The sequence below is a fragment of the Nannobrachium achirus genome, assembly GCF_963921795.1.
Source record: "Nannobrachium achirus genome assembly, chromosome: 17".
Classification (NCBI taxonomy): Eukaryota; Metazoa; Chordata; class Actinopteri; order Myctophiformes; family Myctophidae; genus Nannobrachium; species Nannobrachium achirus.
In genome coordinates, this window is record NC_137824.1 from 34,177,188 (window position 1) to 34,199,867 (window position 22,680).

At 43.1% G+C, this 22,680-nt stretch overlaps 1 protein-coding gene across 1 annotated transcript in view; it reads left to right on the top strand.

The window, feature by feature from the left end:
- The window catches only part of tenm1 (teneurin transmembrane protein 1), a gene marked incomplete at both ends in the record, with an annotated part of 491,087 nt that overhangs the window by 418,913 nt on the left and 49,494 nt on the right, over window positions 1-22,680 (top strand). The window contains 4 exons of the mRNA XM_080745426.1: window positions 6,107-6,306; window positions 11,369-11,682; window positions 14,405-14,577; window positions 20,678-20,922. Coding sequence (XP_080601552.1) covers window positions 6,107-6,306; window positions 11,369-11,682; window positions 14,405-14,577; window positions 20,678-20,922 — 932 coding nt within the window. The remainder of the gene's footprint in view (window positions 1-6,106; window positions 6,307-11,368; window positions 11,683-14,404; window positions 14,578-20,677; window positions 20,923-22,680) is intronic.

A 22,680-nucleotide genomic window follows, 5' to 3' on the forward strand; every position in this document is an offset into this window, starting at 1 on the left:
AGTTACTACAGGGTCCCCAAATCCATGAGTGATAGGAACTTTTATTTGTATTATTATTATTTTTTTACATTAGCCACTTGAACCCTTGCTAGCATCCGTATTCTGGAGGAAACATTCTCTCTGCTATTTCCGGTGTCTGTAGAGAGAAAAAAAAGAGCAGACCAAGTACAGAGCCAACAGTCAACTATTGCGGCCCAGGTTTACGTGGTTACATTTCTGAAAATACACATTAACATGTACAGTACAGTATCCACAACATATTAACTCAGTGACTGCTACGATCAAAAACTCGACTTTCCCAGTTTCCTGCCACGGTATTTTATTAATTTCGTACCTTTTAATCTGCTCTCACGGTGTCCATCGCGAGAGCACGATCATGCAAGCTGCAGTATATGAGCTGTGAAAAATAAAACTGAGCTTCCTACTAGGCCAGAGCTGCAAGCTAGCGAATTAGCACAAGCGTGCAGACTGACGTGGAAATGAATCGGAGAAAAGGTCTGTTTCTTCCATTGCTTAACATTGGAGTGAATGGAGAATTGTCTTCCTGCTTCCGGCCTAACCCGGAAGCATAATAAACTGGGCACTATTGGGCCGCGGATTGGCAATCTTTTTTGGATTCTTTTCAATTAAATGAATTAAAACAATTAACTTGTCAAACTCGTCACTGCCGCGTTATTTGGATTCACAACACAGCCCATCTGATTCCAAATTGCGCGTCACTGGCACTTTGGACAGACATTATCATCAAACTCGTCACGTGGCTGTTGGTGAGTTAATAGAAAAGATAATGTGTAAACAAACAAACAAACAAACACTAAAAGCATTAATATACATTCTATGAAATCTATGAAAAAGTACAATCTGCAACGCAGTTTTATACAATACAGTGGGAGTCCTTGCTTCAACCCTCTCTCAGCTAAAGGCGTCCGTGGACTGGAAAACGTTTGAAGACCCCCCGCTCTGACCTAAGAATGGTCTTTTAACCGATTGTCCAATCGCAGAGAGAGAGAGAGAGGCGACCTGAGATGGAACGGAGCGGGCAGAAGCAAAAGAAAGAGACATTCGTAGCAGATGTTCCTTTGACAGTTGCACTACAGTAACAGCTCTCATTGTAAATCTCCTAGGGTGGGATTCTATCACTTAATTCTAGTCATAAAAAAAAATCAGTCCCCTTTTCTGCTGGAGACGGAGGGAAGTGTCTGCCACCCGCCACGGGCCAGTGGACTGTAACCATTCCTATTTGTCGGGGCGCACATTGCATATTTCCCATCGTGTCATGCTGTTAACAGATGATTACTCTCTTCACGCGGCTCTCGGCTTCGCCATAAACATGCATGCCACTCAACACTGCGGCTGCACGAGCGAATGTTGGGGCGACCGCGCGCTCACATTGGACACACGCCGCTATGCGCGCACACAATTGGAGACACTCGATATGCATGCATATACGCACGTGCGGTGCGAGGCTTGTGTGCTTGTAGATTGGCTATACACTTGTTTTGTGCGACAGTCTTGTATGATGAAGCAGGGCTTTACTTTACGAAAGAAACATTCAAATTTGAAACGTTCTGCCCGACATTGACGATATACTGTATACATACACACATGCACACAACAAAAAGCATGCATACACGTACACACGCACACACATACACACATACACGAACATAGCACACCCACGCATAAATGTGCATGGTGATAAACAGCACCGCCTGCAGTGAGCGTTCAGCCGTCAGAGGGTCGTGACCCTGACTGCTGACAGGATCTGAAGGGTCTCGCCCACCTATTAGCCTTATATGGACCACCAGCAGCCATCTGAACACACACCGCCCTCACACACCGCCCTCATCTGATAAGGCTGCGGTCTCTCTTTTAAGGCGATCACAATCCCTCTACAGGGGAGCTCTCTTCTATCCCAAATGGCCACGCTTCTGAATCTGAGCCACGCTGATAAAAAAAAGCTCATGGCGATTTTTTTTTTTTAATGTATTTCTTTCTGTCATTGCATTTGTGTGTTGTGTGTCTTTACACAGTTGGTGTGGTGTGGGTCAGTGGTGTAAAGTAACTGTACATTTACTTAAGTAATGTACTTAAGTACAACTTTGAGGTATTTTTACTTTGCTCGAGTATTTCCAATTTCCAATACCTTTACTTCTATTCCACTACATCTGGGATCCAAATATTGTACTTTTACTCCACTACATTTATTTGAAAACTTGAGTTAGTTACTTTGCAGATATAAATGTTAATATTATAAAACATACATAAACCACTTTAGCACTATTTTATACGTAGGCTGTTTGAAAATAGCCAATATACAAGCTCACAACGCATCGCAGCGCGATGCGTTGTGAGCTTGTAGATCTGCTATTTTCAAACATTTTGCACTTTTACTTTTGTTACTTTAAGTACTTTTTTATGCCAATACTTTCATACTTTTATTCAAGTACATTTTGAATTCCAGACTTTTACTTGTAAGGGTGCCCTCACACCAAAATACCTAGAGTGGAATCCGCCAATGCATTTCAATGAGAATGGAGCGTTTTTTGCAGAAATCCTCTACTGGCAAAATACGCTCCATTCTCATTGAAATGCATTGGCAGATTCCACTCTAGGTATTTTGGTGTGAGGGCACCCTAACAGAGTACATCTACATTGCAGTATCGATACTTTTACTTAGGCAAAGAATGTGAGTACTTTTTCCACCACTGGAAAGGCTCGGGGTGTTTTTGCAAGTGCTGACAGAATCTGGTGTGCTGACAAAACAGCCGATCAGGCTTTTTCTAAAAACGACTTGATTGACATGTACAGTCAATAATACATGTCTTATTTAGGTATACAGTAGTTTAGAATGGAAGAGACTTTATTTGCCATTTGCACGAATGCATAGGAAATCCTGGAGCAGTATATCGTCATTGTCGGGTGGAAACCTTGTATCTCCAAGTTTCAAATGTGTATTATTCTTTCACAAAGTAAAGCCCTGCTTCATCGTACAAGGCCGTCGCACAAAAGTAGTGAAAATAGCAGATCTACAAGCACACAACGCCCCGCGGTGTGAGGCGTTGTGTGCTTGTAGATCGGCTGTTTTCACTAGTTTAAATAATTTTTAAAATGAAAAATGCAAAACGAATGGTTTTGGACATACAAGGTTTTCACCCGACAACGATGATACGCTACACAGTTTAACCACTCTAAAAACCCTGTAGCCAATCTACAAACTCACAACATGCCACGTTGCTATTTTCACCAATGTTTGCCTGTTTTTGCAGAATGTTTGCCTATAATGATGTCATGACGAGAAAGGGGACACTTGGCTTCATGTGGTTAAATATTTCCATCAGTGCTGTAAAAAGTACTCAAATGTTTTACCCAAGTAAAAGTATCAATACTGCAATATAGAAATACTCTGTTAAGTCCAGAATTCAAAATGTACCCTAACCCTACAGTAAGTACAAAAGTATTGGTATCAAAATGTAATTAAAGTATCCAAAGTAGAAAGTACTTATTATGCAGAATGTCCCATTTCACAAGTTTTCAAGTGTATAAAATGTATTAAAATAGCTGATCTAAACTTGTAGATCGGCTATTTTCAAATGGCCGAAATTTATATAGGGCTGCAGTGGGTAATGTATGTTTTGTAATAATAATCAAAAGTAACAAGTAACTAAAGTTTTCAAATTTGTAGTGGAGTAAAAGTACATGTTTTGAGATGTAGAGGAGTAGAAGTAATATATTGGACATACTTTACACCACTGATTTCCATTCTCCCCCCCAAAAAACCCAAACATTCCTCTAATGCCACAGCCTCTGCTTCTCACTTCATTGGAAGTGGCTGCTGCAAGGTGGGCTTATTTGTTTAAGGCCAAATATAATACTGAATGTATGATTCTCTATGAGGAACACCAACCTGTCGAAGGATGAACATCAAAGAAGGAGATGGTTTTAAAGTACAGTCCCTGGGGTCCTGTATGGCAGACAGTAGGACGGCCCTTCTCTCATCAGAAATGGTCAAGAAGACTGGACAGCCTGTAACAAGCTACAAAAATTCCTCCTGTCAGGAGTCCCCAGAGCTACCTAGACTTCCCTTTTTAGAGCCGGGTGTTGAAAGCGTTCCTACTGTAGCTGCTGTACGCTTCTGAAACATGGACAGCGAAGAGGGGACTTGAGAAGTGTCTGGACGGCACAAGGCTGCTACAGTAGACAGTATGAGTGCAGGATATGTCCTGGAAAGGCCTTCAAAACTAAAGGAGGTATATTATACAGTATGGAGACATACTGTACCGTACGACCGGTTCCCACTACTGTGGCCCAAAGATGTGCTGCTTTTGCTGGACATTACAGAGATAACACCCAGATCATCTCTGACTTATAGTCTTCTGCTGACTTTCATATCCAACTATAGAGGAAGAAGCCTATTTACATTTTGTCACCGCCAGGTGTATACAGTATGTCCAAAACGATACTGTTCAGGAAGTGTAAGAAAGGATCGGCTGCGTTCCATTAGATCCAATGTAGTTACAGTGGTGGAAAAAGTATTCACATTTTTTGCTTAAAGAGGTGGTGCCATAGTTTTGTACTTTTTCTGGTTTTCATGTCTCTAGCCGGAGGTTGACAGTATTTCATTAGACACCCTGGTGTGGTTGTTATGAGCAATTATGTATTCACTTTGTATTTTGGATTTCTTTCTCGAGGCTGCCACCTTGTGGGTCAAAAGTGCCGATCCAAAAACACAGATAGAGGGACATCACTCTAACTGGAGATAATCATCCCCTCCCCTTTTACCTTTCACCCAACACACGTGGGTGTGGCTAACTTCAGCTGGGTCACCACCCACCATGACAACCAGGCATACTTAATGAACTGGTGGATGTGGCCACATAAAAACCTAATTTTAACTCTTTCTGTACACTTTTTTGGAAAAAATCTTCCTCCTAGTATAATCATAATACCTGATAATCATGTTTTAGGGGGGGAAATAATCATGGCACTTCATCTTTAAGTAAAAGTATCAATACTGCAATATAGAAATGTGTTGTTACAAATAAAAGTCTGGAATAAAAAAATGTACTTGAGTAAAAGTATGAAAGTGTTGGCATCAAAATGTACTAGTAGAGAAAGATATCTGCAACAGAGCAGAAAGCCTGCAACACTCCAAATGAGATAAAGTCTTTTTGGTGCACGGCTCAACATAACATGAGACAGGGAAGAAGTTGCCATATTTATCCACTAGCTGTGGTTAAATCGTCCCTATAGACCCAATTATTTGTTTACAAACATCGAGACTGCACGCGCAGGTGGCCGGCCGGTTGCATGTAATCAATTCCCAACAGATCCCCAAGCCTGTAGTTTTTGGGGAGCGCTGGTTTCGGTTCATTCCACATCCTCCTGTGTGCTCTGTTTGCTGACGAGGTGCTCCCTAGTGGGACATATCATCGTGCATCATCTTATGCTCATGTTATTAAGCGCTCAGGTTCTTCTGAAGCCATGCCTGCGCTGGTCGCTATCAGTGTGACGTTGTCTGATAAGGCATCTATGTTGTGAATGTTAGTATAGGTGAACATCTTTGGGGCATTTCACAATAATGTTATAGGACTTTGTTTTGTTTTTTACAACAAGAGTTCATAATTCAGATTGTAATTAGGGAAAAGAAAATATGAGTGTTAAAATGTACTGCTTTTTATCGTTTTAGCGATTATAACGATTTTGATTTCAGCGGGTGGGGGCATGCGTACAAGTGGCTAAATATGTCTTTTTAGACACAATAAGCCCATTCCCAAGATGCACCGCCATCTTGGGAATGGTAGTAGTGTTACTGTAAATAGCAATAGTTAAATCGTTGGCTTATTTTGCGCATGCCCCCACCCACTGAAATCAAAATCGCTAAAATCTCTAAAACGATATAAGCAGTAAATGAAAGGTCTTACAACATTTTGACCAGCCCTTGTACAGTACAGTATATGTGTGTTTCTGACGCGTGCCTGTGTGTGCGTGCACCGTCGTGCATGCATGCTTTAACTTCTGAAGAGACACCTTTTCATTTTTTTTTTACGTTGCGTTTGATTTATCACCTCACCACATTTCATGTCCTCCGTTATCCATCATCCAGGGGACGGAGGCTATGCCCGCGATGCTCGTCTCAAAGCGCCCTCCTCTCTGGCCGTGGCCCCCAACGGAACGCTGTACATCGCCGACCTGGGGAACATCCGCCTCAGAGCCGTGAGCCCCAACCAGCCCCAGGCCAGCCCCGCCGGAGGCCTGGTGGAGATCAGCTCTCCCCTGGACCAGGAGCTCTACCTCTTCAGCCAGGTAAACACGCTGGTTCTCAACCTGTGGGTCGGGACCTCCAGGGGGGTCCCCAAATGATTTGGGGGTTAGGGTTGATTAGCTTTTTTTCTCACTCAACAGTAAACAAACTAACATAAAGTTTAAGTGCATAGAGGGTATGTATGCACATGTCTTCTAAAGTGACAAGGACTTTTTAATACCTCTAAAATGACAAATTAAACATTAGCCAAATTAGCAAATATTAGAGGCAGAAATTGTGAAAATAGCCGATCTACATGCTCACAACGTTAGAACCGTGTTATACAAAATGTGATGCCTCAACTTAGTGCTCGTCAGGGTAGGGGGGTCCCCAGTTAAACTATGATTATTTTGGGGGTCACAGCCTGAAAAGGCTGAGAACCACTGAGGTAAACACACTGGTTCCCTTTTTAGCCCCTTTTTCCTCCCCAATTGATTCCTATCCCTACACACCATTCTGTGTAAGCTTTGAGCACCACAGATAAAGAAAACATTCGGATTTGGAAGAAATTTCTAGGTATTTTTCAGGTCTTAATGGGTTAACACAGCAACCATTCAGCTGCTGTGTTGAGTGGTCAGATGGGTGGACCAGGTGCATATCCAGAGCATGTTTATTTTAATGATCAATTAACCCATTTAGGCCTAACCTATAGTTAGGCCCAAATCAGAAATTAGCCTACAAAAACAAATATGTTGATACATACTGTACATGTACTGTAAGCCCCTCCCATACACTAAAATGTGTGGTCAAGATTATCTAGCGGTCCTTGATCCAGAAAAGGTTGCAAACCAGTGTCAACACTCTGACCAACCACCTTACTTTTTTTTACCTGACCACTTGAACTCTAGCATCCCTATTCATAATTATCCGATCGGATAATCTACAAGCTCACAAAGGCATTGCATAGTGATGCATTGTGAGCTAGCTTGTACATCGGCTATCTTCGTCACAGACAGGAGGGGGTCTAATATAAAGCCCTGGGGGGAATCCGGTCAACGTGTACTGTGTATCCCTTCTTGTCACCTTTGTGGAATGGATGCCAGTTTACTATGCAGATAATACAGGAATTCCTCTCTTGGTCTTCTTGTGATAGAATCTCTCGAGGAGCGAGGCACTTTGAGCAAAGACGATAGAGCAGTCTGCATGTTCACTCTTTATTCAGCATCAAGTACAATTAACAACACTGGTTCTACTGTAGGATCTAGCACACGCGAGAGCCTGATAACGTGTATTCACTCACGTGTGAGTGAATCCATGTTATCAGGCCGGCTAATGCCAGCCTAGTGGCAAGCGGCAAGCGGCCGGCTCACTTACTGTAGTTTCAGGCAGCTTATCCTCTTTCTTTCCCTATCGAGCAAACATAGAGAGAAATCTATTCTTACAGCATCCATGTTGCTATCCTAATATGTCCCAGTGGCCAGTACACACTCGTTTCCAGTAGCTGGTCAGTGTGACCCTGCCAGATATCATAATGTGTTCATGTTTCATTACTCTTAACCTCTTAAGCCCCAGGGGGGTCCAGGGGAAAAATCCGCCTAAAATGTATGCCCAAATTGGAACAGTTGTGGACACAAAACTACAATGATTGTGGCTAATCTTGTCCCACCAAATGTCAGCTAACCCCTGAAAATTCACATATGCAGTGTAAAACATCACATTTCTCTTACCAAATTGTCCTGCTCTGATTATTTAGCTAGGAAAAGAGGATTGAAAAAGACCTCCGCCTATGGAAAATTTGCCTTCTGAATAGTGAATGAGCCTCAAGACCTCATTGAAAACATAAATATTGAATAGAGAAATTGTTCACCAAGGTGTCATCAATTGATAGGCAAAATTGTATGAATATATTCCAAACTATGTAAACTCTACAGATGTTTTAGTGAGAGTAGTGCTGTAATATTAGTAATGTTAAAGTATAGGGTGAAAAATGATAAAAACGAGTAACAATAAGTAGTAATAATACTGTAATATGAGTAATGTATGGATGAAAAGTACAATGGCAGCTGATTACTATACTGTAGGACCACTGTAACAATAATCAACAATGAAATTGTACTGTTATTTGGTCTCTATTGATTTATTGACATTTATTGACAGCTGTTCAGAGGTCAACACCTTTTGCCCCCGCCGGCGGGGGCAATGGGGTTCAAGATAGCAGGTCAAGCAGACAGTAATGAAGCAATCTTCCAACAAGTCTTTGAGTCTGTCTTGACCAACAATGTGTCAGAGCATTTCATTGTTGTCGGGGTGGACCTTGTATGTCCAAATTAACCGTTCGATTTGTATTTATCATTTAAAAAAAATGATTTAAAATAGTGAAAATAGGCGATCTACAAGCACACTGTGTGTTTGTAGATCTGCTATTTTCACTAGTTTCGTGCAACACTTTTGTATGATAAAGAAGGGCTTTACTTTACGAAAAAACACACACATTTGAAACTTGGAGATACAAGGTTTCTGCCCGACAGTGACAATTTACTCAAATACATACACACAATGTACACTATATGGATCTTGCATATCAGGGCATAGTATGGAAATTCCTGTCAGGGGCCAAGCATCTTGCTCAGGTACACTGGGAGAGCCAAGGGTCGAAGTGGTGGCCTTTCAATTCCCAGACGGCCTTGCCGTATTGGCATAACAATACACTTAGACTATATTCTGATGCCAGCATTCATTATAAGTTATTATAAATATTCATTATGCAGAATGGCCCATTTCATCACAATCATATATTGTTTGACCGTAATTAGTAATGCATTCATGTGTTAATTAATCACTTCAATATTGCAGCTGTTAAAGGTGGTGATTTACTGATCACTTCATGTTCTGCTCGGTAGCTTAACCTTTATTTGCATAGTCCTTTTTATCAGTCAGAGCACTTTTTGTATTCATAATCTAATTTCATAATCTGCAAAGAAACTATAGTCGCTAAAGCTGCCAAATAACTGTAGTGGAGAATAAAGTACCATATTGTCCTCTGAGATGTAGTGGAGTAGAAGTTTAAAGCAGGGGCCTTCAACGTTTTCAGTCCAAGGACCCCTTAGTTGAGAGAGAGATGAAGCAGGGACCCTCAAAACCTAATCATAGATTCCATAGTTTCATTGCTTGACAGCACAATCATGAGTGTATTCATGTCAATTTGTGTTTTCAAATATGTAACCACTTGAACCGTCAATACTTAACAAACTTGCCCTTTCACTCTGTACGTCTGCTCTTTTTTCCCCTTCTCACCAAAGCGCTTTGCCGAAAATAGCCGATCTACAAGCTCACAACGCCTCACAGCGCGAGGCGTTGTGAGCTTGTAGATCTGCTATTTTGGTTAAAGTTCTCAGAATATGGACACTAGGGTTCAAGTTGTTAATATAAAAAAGGAGAAAAAAACGTTCTATCACTAAAAAATTTGGAGGACCCCCCCAGGGGACCCGGACCCCTGTTGAAGACCCCTGGTTTAAAGTATAAACAAATGGATATACTCAATTAATGCAAAACTACCTCACAATTGCACTTAAGTAGGCTACTTGAGTAAATGCACTTGTTTCCTTTCCCCCGTCGCACTCATTCAGAACACTCTTTTACACACAAAGAATGTTCTGGCCTGGGTACCAGCTTGTGTTGCCACACTGAATTCTTGAACATGGACGTTTTAACCAACACCGACATTTAGCTCTTTGCACTCTGCTTTGTAAATAACATTTCCCACATTATGCAGTGTTAGGCTGTCGTTACTGAGTGGAATATAGTGCCGGAGGCTGGCTGGGCATCGTCTCTGTGGCATGTGTTTCATGATCGTGCATTGTTATCTCGGCCCCAGTTTTAAATCTGCCACCGCCAAGCCGAAGGCAAGTGTCTATTCTATTCCTGTACAAGGTCAAGAATAACCTCGCTGCCTTTCACATCCCACAGCAACATCATACCACTCTATCTATATGAATTAGCACCGGGGTATGAACGTTGCCATGGCAACAGAGCTTACTGTAGTGTACACATAAGGCCAGAAAAAGCAATGGTTGAACGGAATATGGTGTTAACTTTAATTATAACTTCATGCACTTTACAGAGTTGCATGATTCAACATGGTACACCACCTCCGCGTTCTGCATGTCGCCCTTATTGAATCAAAACGTCTGACTAATGAAAGATAGAGTGGAGACGAGAGGAGAGGCGGAGGGGAGATCATTCAGGGGTAGAGAAGGGTCCCCTTGCCTCGATATTGAATTCCTCATCTCGTTCCTTAAAATATATATCTATCATATTAAAATGATAAGATCTATCATCTATCATATCGCCGCTCCTGGGCAGAACCATGTGCCTCCATATTTCATCTTTTTATGGTTTGTTTTTTCGTAAATAAATGCCCAAACGGGCAAAAATAGCCAATATACAAACTCGCCAGCTTATATTAATATTGCTTTCTTTCTTTTTTTTTTTTGCTGTTTTTGAAAAAGATCTTGGGCCAGTACTTTGGATTTATTACTGGTAGGGTGGAGATCTCATATCATACCTGCCAACACTGCTGATATCACCAGGAGACTCTTACCTGTCTCCGTCTTGGCTCCTGAATTGACCCTAAATTTCTCCAGATTTTTGGGCACTCCCTGTTAAAATGCACCATTATCCCAGTGTTAATGTTTCTGGGGGAGGTACCTATACATGTTACTTAAAGGTAGGGTAAGTAATTTAATTTAATTTAATTCAGATAATAACAAAAATGGGTCTATGTTCTGATATTACTAGTTACTACTACATAGAGTGTTTTGGTCCATCAGCCTAATCCCCTGTGAGGAGAGAAAAGCTATTTCAGTTGCTCCACCAAAACTGTTGGGTGACAGGTTTTCCTCCAATCAGGATAGAGTGGGGCCTTCCTCTGATCATGGTCGAGTGGGGTTGGGCCTTACGCGCACCAAGGCCCGCCCCCACTTGATTGTAATTGGAGGAAGGCCCCCGAATGTCACCTACAAGAAAACTGAAACTGAAACTTAAGTGAAATCACTTACCCTACCTTTAAGTACAGTACTTGAGTAAATACACTCAGTTACTTTACACCGTTGTTTGTCTCCCCAGAACGGCTCCCACCTCCACACCAAGCACCTGATCACGGGCCACATCCTGTACAACTTCACGTACGGCTCGGACGGCCAGCTGTCGGGGGTGACGTCGCGGGACGGCCGGGGCCTGCAGGTGCGGCGGGACGCCCACAGCGTCCCCCTGTGGCTGGCGCTGCCCGGCGGCCAGGTGTACTGGCTGTCGCTGAGCAACAGCGGCACGCTGCGCAAGGTGTCGGCGCAGGGCCACGACGTGGCCCACCTCACCTACCACGGAAACAGCGGCCTGCTGGCCACCAAGAGCGACGAGAACAGCTGGACCACCGTCTACGAGTGAGTCTCGGTTTTTGTCTTTTTGTCGCACCCACTTCCTGCTGTGTGTTATCTTTTTAGCAGTGGCGTCAGTTCAGCAAAAGCTAAAGTATGGCAACATGACTGGTGTATTGCACGCGCACGAAGCCGCACATGTGTAGCATGGGTAATGCGCACAGAGTATTTCATTTATCATTTTAGTTTTGGCACATTCCTTATTATTGTGAAGTTGTATTTATCTGTGCCCTCCTTGTTTTGACTCATTAGTTCCTACCTGCCTGTGTGCATAGGGGGACAGGAAAAGGTGTTACTCAGTTCAGTGTTGTTGGGTAACGCACATGTTTACACGTACTTCTGCTGTGTTGGAAGATAGTAATTCCCACCAACATATTGACTGGAGAACGCTACCTATTTGATAAAAAATAAGGGTTAAGGCCCATTCCCACTGGGCCAGATAACAGATAAAATAATCTGTTTCGCCAGATAAAAAAATCTCTTTCTCCATTCAAGTGGATGGTAAGATACAGATTAAAAAAAATGTCACAGATATTTTTTTTTATCTATTATTTTGCCCAGAGGGAATGGGCCTTTACACGTGCAAGACACCGGTCAAGGCGGTCATGTTACCATACCTTAGCAACAGGCATGATGAATTTATTTTAAGAAGTATGTTTATTTTTTCCCCCTGTAGCCAAGGTATGGCAGCTGCCCATACCTTGCCATACCCAATTGACGCCTCTGCTTCAATACAGAACAACAGTACACTATAGTATACACCTATACAACTATCCTGCACTGTGCAGAAAAAACAACGGCACAAGGTTACAGTGTCCTCACCGCATCTCACCCCACAACCAATAAAGTGTCCATTACAATCAGTCCAGTGCCAATCAGATAAAGTGTCTATTTCAATCAGTGCAATGTGGAGGAAAAGTGACAGTGTCCACTGTGCAATCAGTACAATAACCACGCCCTAACAGTCCTATCATTATGGAAGTCAGAGTCCTTGATACACCTATTATTCCAAATGACTGTGAGTCTGTAGCTGGCAGAGCGAGCGGCCATTGTGTGTCTCCTCATGGGGTCTTCGCCACGTTGGGTTGTGGTGAACATTTTAGTCAAAATTTAAGGGGCTGAAATTTCTAAAAGTGCCATGCATTCATGGTCTGGAGAGGGCACTTTTTACAGACGGTTAAGAGCAGTGGCTCAAGCCCCCTTTGATGTCTATGTGTGCACGTGCCTGGCCCTGAATGACCATAACAGGTCTGTAACTCTGAGAGTGTACAAATGGAACCAAAATGGAGTTATGGGGTCCTTGCAAATAAAATCTTTGAAAACCACTGGCACTATTACTAGTTGGACTCTATTTGTTGGACTCTACTAATGTTCCATAACATATCATTTATATCAGCACCCAAAGCTGCCCAATTCCTCCCAATATTGCTGCTATGCCCATAGCCTTTCATGAGAGAAGTGTGTGTGTGTGTGTGTGTGTGTGTGTGTGTGTGTGTGTGTGTGTGTGTGTGTGTGTGTGTGTGTGTGTGTGTGTGTGTGTGTGTGTGTGTGTGTGCGTGTACGTGTGCGTGTGCGTGCGTGCGTGCGTGCGTTTGTGTGTGTGTGCATATGTGTGTGTTTGTGTGTGTGTGCATATGTGTGTTTGTGTGAGTGCGTGAACGTGTGCAAGTGTGTCTGCACATGTGACTGTGTATGTGTGTCTTTGCAGATGGATGTGAGTGTGACATGGTGTGAGTTGTGTGAGTGCCATCTGGTGGTGAGATCTATGGTGGCATCACACATAGCTGGAGGCAGAGACCATCTTCACTCTATCATTACTCTACTGACAGATTAGCCAAGGCACTTCCCTGCAACTAGTATTTACACACACACACACACACACACACACACACACACACACACACACACACACACACACACACACACACACACACACACACACACACACACACACACACACACACACACACGGCCTGGATTATTCAGTGCTGGCAGCCCGGTCTCTGTCTCAAATTCCACAGCTGGATAATTACGTGTATAAATCACCTGTGACACTTCCTCTGTGCCACCATGAGAAAGAGAACCAAAGATAGTGTCCTTCTGTGTGTGTAAGCACGCGTTCGTGTGTGTGTGTGTGTGTGTGTGTGTGTGTGTGTGTGTGTGTGTGTGTGTGTGTGTGTGTGTGTGTGTGTGTGTGTGTGTGTGTGTGTGTGTGTGTGTGTGTGTGTGTGTGTGTGTGCTTGTGTGTGCATTAATGCACCCCTGTGTCCATTTGAGCACACATACAATTACAAAGTGTCCCTCCCCTCCCGCGAGTTGACAGTAACAAAATACATTTACTTGAGAATTGTACTTTGTAGGTATTTTTTTGTATTTTGGATACTTTTACTACTGTTTCAATAAAATAAAATTAAAAGTACAAGACAAATATTTTACTTTGAAGACTTATTTCAAATAGTGAAAACAGCCGAACCACACATACATTTATACAGCAATGCAAAAGATTATTTTTCTTTTAAAAGCAAAGTACTCGAGTACTTTAACTCTTAAAGGAGTAATTCACCCCCAAAATGACTTTTTTCTATCGATTACTCACCCCACAGAGTTTTGGTTCCATTTTGTACACTGTCAGAGTTACAGACTTGTATGGGTCAATTTAGACCCCCATAAAGGAACCCATAGAGTCCCTGGAATCCACTTTGAGTCGCCTCTTCTCTCTGTCCCGCAGGTACAACAGCGAGGGTCACGTGACCAACGTCACCCTCCCCACCGGCGAGGTGAGCGGTTACCACGGCAACCTGGAGCGCTGGTCGCGGGTGGAGGTGGACGCGCCCGGCCGCGCCAACTTCGTCACCAGCACCAACCTGTCTGCCAGCGACACCATCTACACCTTCAAACAGGGTAGGGTGAAATGAAACTGGACCAGGGGGACATCGCCATGTTGGCTTGTGGTGGACATTTTGCATTTTGGCCACCGACATACAAAACGAGAAGACGATAATATTACCAGAAACACGTGGAGAGCTAGCCCTGAATGACCATAGCAGGTCTTTAACACTGAGTGTGTATAAATGAAACCAAATGGACCCGTAAGGGGCATTTGTATACACTCAGTGTTATGGGGGTCCTTGCAAATAAAACATTTGAGAACCACTAGTACTAGTTGGACTCCTGATATGCCACAGTGTCATAGTAAATACGTGTCATAAATATTCTGATTAAAACCTGGAGACTGTCATTCAGTAATTGGGTCTTATGATGAGAATAAGAACATTATGATGGTGTGTAAAAAAGAAAATCGGCAATTTGCCACGGACAAAAACAAGTCTTGCCATGGGGTCCCCATCCGGAATCAATGGGGGTACATTTATTGTAATCAAATGATTGTCTTAGTAATGCAACAAAAAACTAAAAAATATCCATCCATGGTGTGAGTAATCAATAGATGAACAAGTCCTTTAAGTACATTTTTATATGAATACTTTTGTACTTTTACCCAAGTAAATTTTGAATGCCGGACTTACTTACGTATTTCTACATTGCAGTATTGATACTTTTACTTCAGTAAAAAATGTGAGTCCTTTTTCCACCACTGTGTGCAACACATGCATGTGCAGACAGTACTGTAATGATGAGGCCCCCCATGCATCATCATCAGCAGCCATGCATCATCCGGTTCACCTCCAGGACCACCCAACTCTCCTCCACTCCGCCCCGGGGGCTGGCTATGACTCATCCCGGATGACAACCCCTCTCTCTCTTTTGTGTGTGTGTGTGTGTGTGTGTGTGTGTGTGTGTGTGTGTGTGTGTGTGTGTGTGTGTGTGTGTGTGTGTGTGTGTGTGTGTGTGTGTGTGTGTGTGCGTGCGTGTGCGTGTGCGTGTGCAATGGTGGAAAAAGTACTCACATATTTTACTTAAGTAAAAGTATCAATACTGCAATATAGAATGAAATACCTTACAAGTTACAAGTAAAAGTCCGGAATTCAAAATGTACTTGAGAAACGTGCGTGCGTGCGTGCGTGCGCGGGCTCCTACTATGAAAACCCATCGTCAACACACAACACAGCTGGGTATAGATTGGAAGGTCAGGCAGTAAGGGTAAAGCGATGCTAAAACATTGATGTTCCAGCTGCAGCAGTGCAGGTAAACTGTGCCACTGTGGCTCAGGTCAGATATGGACTCAGGCGCTCTCTAAATGCTTCTCGCTCGATACCGATGGCTCCCACTGGTTTCGTCGCTAAAACGAGGTGGAGAGTTGGGGAGGAAAAAGTAAAGCTGCATTGCAGAACCAATACAAATTCTCTGTGCAGTGTTATGATTGGTTTTGGGCGTGGAATAGATTGGTTTTGCGGCTGTTCTACCGACGACCATGCATTTCGTCTCTTGTCGGGTGGAAACCTCACGACGTATGTCCAAAACTGTGATGTTTCGAGATTCAAATTCAAAAATAGCAGATCTACAATCTCGAAAAGTGCGTTTCGAGCTTGCGGATCTGCTATCAACCCATTTACGCATATCTGTGTCACCACTTTAACCATTATTTCATGCAACTGTTAAAAAATAGCAGATATAGCAGCACAATATGTAAGGGATAATGAATGGCTCCGCGGTGAATGACGACAGATAACTGACCGACGGACTGATAACTCCCCGAGGCGCTAGCCGAGGGGAGTTATCAGTCCGAAGGGAAGTTATCTGTCGTCATTCACCAAGGAGCCATTCATTATCCCGCTTATTACCCGGCTACTAAATAAAAGTAATAATTTGACTCAAAACTAAAAAAAAAACAAAGTATTTCCTTGTTTACAGACGGCTGGAAGTGTTCCACAAGTGTCGCGCTGGGCGTCCTCCCAGCGCGACACGGTCGCCTTGGAAAACAAGGAAGTGCTGATTAGATAGAATCCATTTTCTGATACTACGTCCTCTATTTCTCGCTTAAAATATTTTTAAAAACATTCTTGAGATAAACGTTTAGTTGTAAATGTCGCTGTGTGGTTGTTTACATGGCTGACATGTTGGCTACAGCACAAGGTTCACGCAGTGCAACTTGACTGCAGCAGGTGCTCTGAGCCTTTGATTAGGCAGCGGTCTGTTATAGAGCGGAGCGGTCTGTTATCGGGTGATAACAGACCGCTGATTTCAGCGCTCGACCAATCAGAATCAAGAATCCAAACAGGCCGGGTAATAAAATCTATTATCATGTATTACATCTATATCTATTATATATCTATTACAACTATATCCTGGTGGTCTAAATTAAAAGTCAGTGAGTTATCAGGCATTGGCCCTGTTTGGCATAGCTCAGACTTCCTCTAGATGGGATACTTTTTAGTACCACGTTTAGTACCACTTTCACACCACTCTACCCAGGTCCTTAGTAGTGTAAAACCTGACACATGTGGGCAGTGTGGTGTGGTGTGGTGTGGTGTGGTGTGGTGTGGTGTGGTGTGGTGTGGTGTTGGGCCATGTCAGTGGAAAAGGGGCTTTAGAGAGCCCAGGGCTCTGAAGACAGCAAAGCAGGTCAGTGCAACTATTGGTCCAGATGGGTGTAGGAAGCAGCATGGCCTCTAGGGGGAGCACCAGACGGGGCATTTAGACTCTTTCGTTTCATTCTTCATTGTATTCTAGACCAGTATTTCTCAAAGTGGATTCCAGGGACTCTGTGGGGTTTTTAGGGGGGTCTAAATGGACCCATACGTGTCTGTACCTCTGACAGTGTACAAATGGACCCGTCAAGGTCCATTTGGTTCCATTCGTACAGAGTTAAGGGGTGAACTTGAAATTAAAAAGTTTGAGAAACACTGTTCTAAACTGACAGAACAGACAGACAGACAGACAGACAGACATGTACTTTAGGTATAGATATATATACAGGTAGACAGACGAGAGATGAGACTTGAGTTGACAGATGGACGAAATGGAAAACAACAAAAAATAAATGTTATTTTTTTAGGTTAGTGTTAAGAGAAGAATAACAAAATGAAGGGAGAGGCAGAGAGTGAAAATGGAGTGGAGAGGCTGCTTATGAGAACAGTTTGCTCATGTCATCGCTTTAATTGCTTTCTAGAGCTTGTCACCCTGACAGGGCTGCAGGGAGAGGGGAGCTGTTCTATCACACACACACACACACACATGCACACACACACACACACACACACACACACACACACACACACACACACACACACACACACACACACACACACACACACACACACACACACATACTGCATACTGTTATGACAAAGCTGCAGGGAAAGGAAAAACAGATTTGACACACACACACACACACACACGCACGCACGCATACATACACACACACACACACACAGACACACGCAAACACATGGTTTTATTACTGTACTTCTGAGGACAAACAATTTTAGTACAGCATTGAAAATATGCAAAAAATAACCACCAGAAAGAAATCTACAGATCTACAAACCCACAACACGTCGATCCGTGACACTTTGTGAGCTTGTAGATCACCATTTTTATTTTTTTGCGTGACATCGTCCAGATGTCCGACCAGAATCTTTTCCTAATAATTGTAAGCCTCCAAACTCTCCAGATATACTGTATATATATCGTTGTTGTCGGGTGGAAACCTTGTATGCCCAAAATCGTTGGTTTTGTATTGATCATTTAAAAAAACACGCACGCACGCACACACGCACGCACGCACGCACGCACGCACGCACGCACGCACGCACGCACGCACGCACGCACGCACGCACGCACGCACGCACGCACACACACACACACACACACACACACACACACACACCGTTATGACAGAGCTGCAGGGAAGTAGTTAGAAGGAGCACCTATCCAGCCTGTCCTCCCACACCCACTGTAAATTCACGGCCAGTCTGTGGCTTGTATCCTCCCAGGCATCGGTGCACACACACACACACACACGCACACACACACACACGCGTCGCGCGCGCGCACAAACGGTGACCTTTCATACATTTCCATCTGCGCGCTGCACAATCTAATTTACACCTGCCGCTGATGAGCTCTTTCACGATGAAAATGTTTTTAATGTGTTTCTTTTTGCGTTTTAGTTTTTGTCGGGCAGCAACCTATTCAGACTTTTGTATCTATTTTTTTCACAAATGAACGCCCTACTTATAGGCGGGGCTACTGTCTGGCCCCCACCAACCCTAGTAATAATGGTGGTATAAGAACAGCAACAACACTAGTATATCGTCGTTGTTGGGTGGAAACCTCGTATCTACAAATTTGTATGTTCTTTTGCAAAGTAAAGCCCTGCTTCATCATACAAGGCCGTCGCACAAAAGTAGTGAAAACAGCAGATCTACAAGCACGCAACGCCTCGCACGTGCTTGTAGATCGGCTGTTTTCACTAGTTTACATCATTTTTAAAATGATAAATGCAAAATGAACGGTTTTGGACATACAAGATTTTCACCCGACAACGACGATATCTGAACTGTCGCTGGAGTAGCGGGAACGCCACCGTCGCCCCCTGCAATGTTGTGGCCCTCGGCTTGGTACCCTAGACATAATTTGGCCCTTGGGGAAAACTAATTGGGGAAGCCTGCCCTACTTTATCATTCTGCAGGGTCGCACGGATAGCATCGGAAGCGGCAGATCCTCAACGCGATGCTATAGGGATGGGACGATAATCTTTATTATTGTTTATCGTGATTAAAAAACACTCACGAGTATAGTTGTATCTTGGAGATTTAAATGTGTTGTGAAATTGCCCTCCGTCATGCACTGGGATCAATTCACCTTTTATTTGCCGGTACCAGCATTTAAACCCTTAATTGGTCAAACGGACCTGGAAATAAGTACATGATACATGATTTTTTTTCACTCTACCAAATCTCGCCGATATACAAGCTCACAACCAGTTGCCTTGTAGATCGGTATTTTTGGGCAAATATTCCGCCCCAGGATAATAGATGTAGTAGATAGGTGATATTTTGATTATTGCGATAATATCGTAAATCGCAATTTCTTTGGTTACAATAATCGTGCCATGAAATCTTCATATCATCTTTTGAATTTGAATCCTGTTTTGTATATTTTGTGTACAAGGTTTCCAACCAACAGAGACATTTTGTTCATTACTGTTAGAGGGAATGCAAATGAATAATAACAATATAGTGGTGTGTGGCGTGCGTGCATACGTGCCTGCCTGCATGCGTGTGTGCGTGTGTGTGTGTGTTTCCCTTGACACCTCAGTCAGAGCAGAAACAACACCTAGGTGTTCTGCATGCAGACGACAGCCTTTTTTATTAAAAAAAACGAAACAACCCGCTGTAGCAAACTGTTGCAAGAGGAAGGTGAGAAGTTTGAGGGAGCAGCTGCTTCAGCACAAAATAGAATTGAAATGTCCAAGTGGACCCGTAAATGTCCATTTGGGTACATTTTCTATAAAAGTGAAACCCCCCATTTTCTTTTCAAACGTTTTCTTTTTTCTTTTCTTTTTTTTAAATTATTGTATAAACAAATGTACGAAATTCCACAACTAATACATAATAATAATTAAGAAGTAGTGGTTGTAGAAGCTGTTCTACAAGCTGTGCGATCTGTGCGCAGTACAAGTTAAAAAGACACACACACAACAAAAGCCAGAGGCTTTTTTTTTCATGGTCTACTAATCATGCAACGAGACAAAATAAAATAAATACAAATATATACAGTTATAATAATTCATGATATTATTGTGCAGCCTCCATCTCTGTCTCTCTGTCTCTCTCTCTCTCTCTCTCTCTCTCTCTCTCTCTCTCTCTCTCTCTCTCTCTCTGTCTCTCTCTCTCTCTCTAGGTGGTCTTCTGTGCAGACAGTGCAGTTCTTATAAACTTGAGGTGTGAAACCGTCGCTCAGCGCTTCCTATATGCGTGAGCCACATCTAACGTCCTTTCTGTTTTGTTCTGTTTCTTCTCACACATCTGTCGCTATCGCTCCGTGTGTGTGCGTGTGTGTGTGTGCGTGCGTGTGCGTGACCGTGACCGCCACACAGAGCACGCTCAGAGCTCGTACCGGGTGAGCGCCGACGGCTCGTTCGCCGTGTCGCTGGCGAGCGGCATGGAGCTTTCGCTCAGCACGGAGCCCCTCCTCCCGGGCGCCGCCGGGGGCGGGGTCAGCCCCACGGCCAGCCGCTGCAACATCAGCCTGCCGGGAGACCACGCCCCCAGCCTGATCGAGTGGCGGCAGCGCAAGGAGCAGGCCAAGACCAACTACAGCACCTACGAACGCAGGCTGAGGGTGGGTTGGTTTTGTTTGTTTGTTTGTTTCAGTGGCGTCAGTTCTGCTAAAGCTAAGCTATGGTAACATGACTGGTGTCTGTGCGCTTGCAAGCCACCAGTCATGTTGCCATACCTTAACAACAGGCATGATGAATTGATTTTAAAAGATGCAGTGCCGTGATTTTTTTTTCTCCCCTAAAAAAAATATGATCAGGTATTATGTTTAGGAGGAAGACATTTTTCAAAAAAAGTGTACAGAAAGAGTTAAAATTGTGTTTTTATGTTGCCACACCCACCAGTTCATTAAATATGCCTGGTTGTCAGGTGGGTGGTGACCCAGCTGAAGTTAGCCACACCCACAGTGTTGGGTGAATGGTAAAAGGGGATGAGTGTATGATGTCATTTAATCTGTGTTTTTCGACCTCTGCCTTTTGACTGGGAGTCTTTCAGCGTTCAGGAAGTAATCAAAAATACACAGGGAAGACAAATCTGCACATTATAACCACACCCGGTGGCCCATTCATAGACACATACAAAACAGAAAAAGTACAAAACTATGGCACCACCTCTAAGAAGTACTTTTTGTTTTCTTTTTTTTTTCTTTTTTTGCCAAGGTATGGCAGCTGCCATATCTTGCCATACCCAATATAACGCCTCTGGTTTGTTTATTTCACTTACAAGAACATTTAAAATTGTATTACAAAGATTCAGAAAATGTGAAGGAGATGTCTAAGAACCCTCCAGGAGCTTGAGAAGTGGCATTCTCTGGGAATATTTTACATTCAAAAGATAAAATGACATCAGAGTAGAACATACATATCCCTTACAAATAAAAACATTCGGACATGTCATACCGATGAAAAGACTGAACAAGAAAAACGAATGGAATGAAACTAAATCATTGCAACAATAACCAGTTAAAGACACACACACAATGAACCTCTATCATAATAATGAATGAAAATAATATATGGACCCAGGTTCATTTAGCAGACCATATGGAAAGTATAGTGGTTAAGAGAAGCCAAACTTGAGGCCGGTTCTAGAAATGCCTTCTAAATCACGGTAATTCTCACACTTTCAAGATTTTCCAAAATGTTCAAAAATAGCAGATAATACAAGCTTGCAAAGCTTGCATACCTGCTATTTTGGCATAGCCAACGCTAAAAATCTAAAATGACACAGATGCAATCCATGCTTTCAAGGATGCGGTTATAAGAGAGACAAACTTTTTCGACAGACAGACAGACACTGTAGATAGACAGCTCCGTTCCTAACAGGCACAGCTCAGCGTTTGCACGGCTAACCCCAGTAACATCGTGTTATTGTTAACTTAAACGCCCAGACGAGACGACACAATGCCTCAGCTGAGCTGTGAATGTACCGCCACGCTCACAGTACGGCACCGTTTCACAACTTGCTTCTTGTTATGTCACTTAAGAACTGTATTTATGTTTATTTACACGGCGACTATGCTATGCTACGCTGCATGACCTTTATTTCATATGCTCCGCTGTAAACAACCATTATAATCCCTTCCTGAAATCCCACTTCATAAAAAAGCAAGCACGCAATCAGGGGCGTCACACCAAACTCTGGGCCCTGGGTACAAGGATTCACTGCGGGCCCCCCATGAATGTTAACTATTGAAAAACAGCAGATGTACAAGCTCACAGCGCGGCACCGAGTGCCGCGCTGTGAGCTTGTAGATCTGCTATTTTTGAAAAAATCGTGAAAATGTGTGCAAGAAACCTATATGTTTCCATGTCAGTGGTGC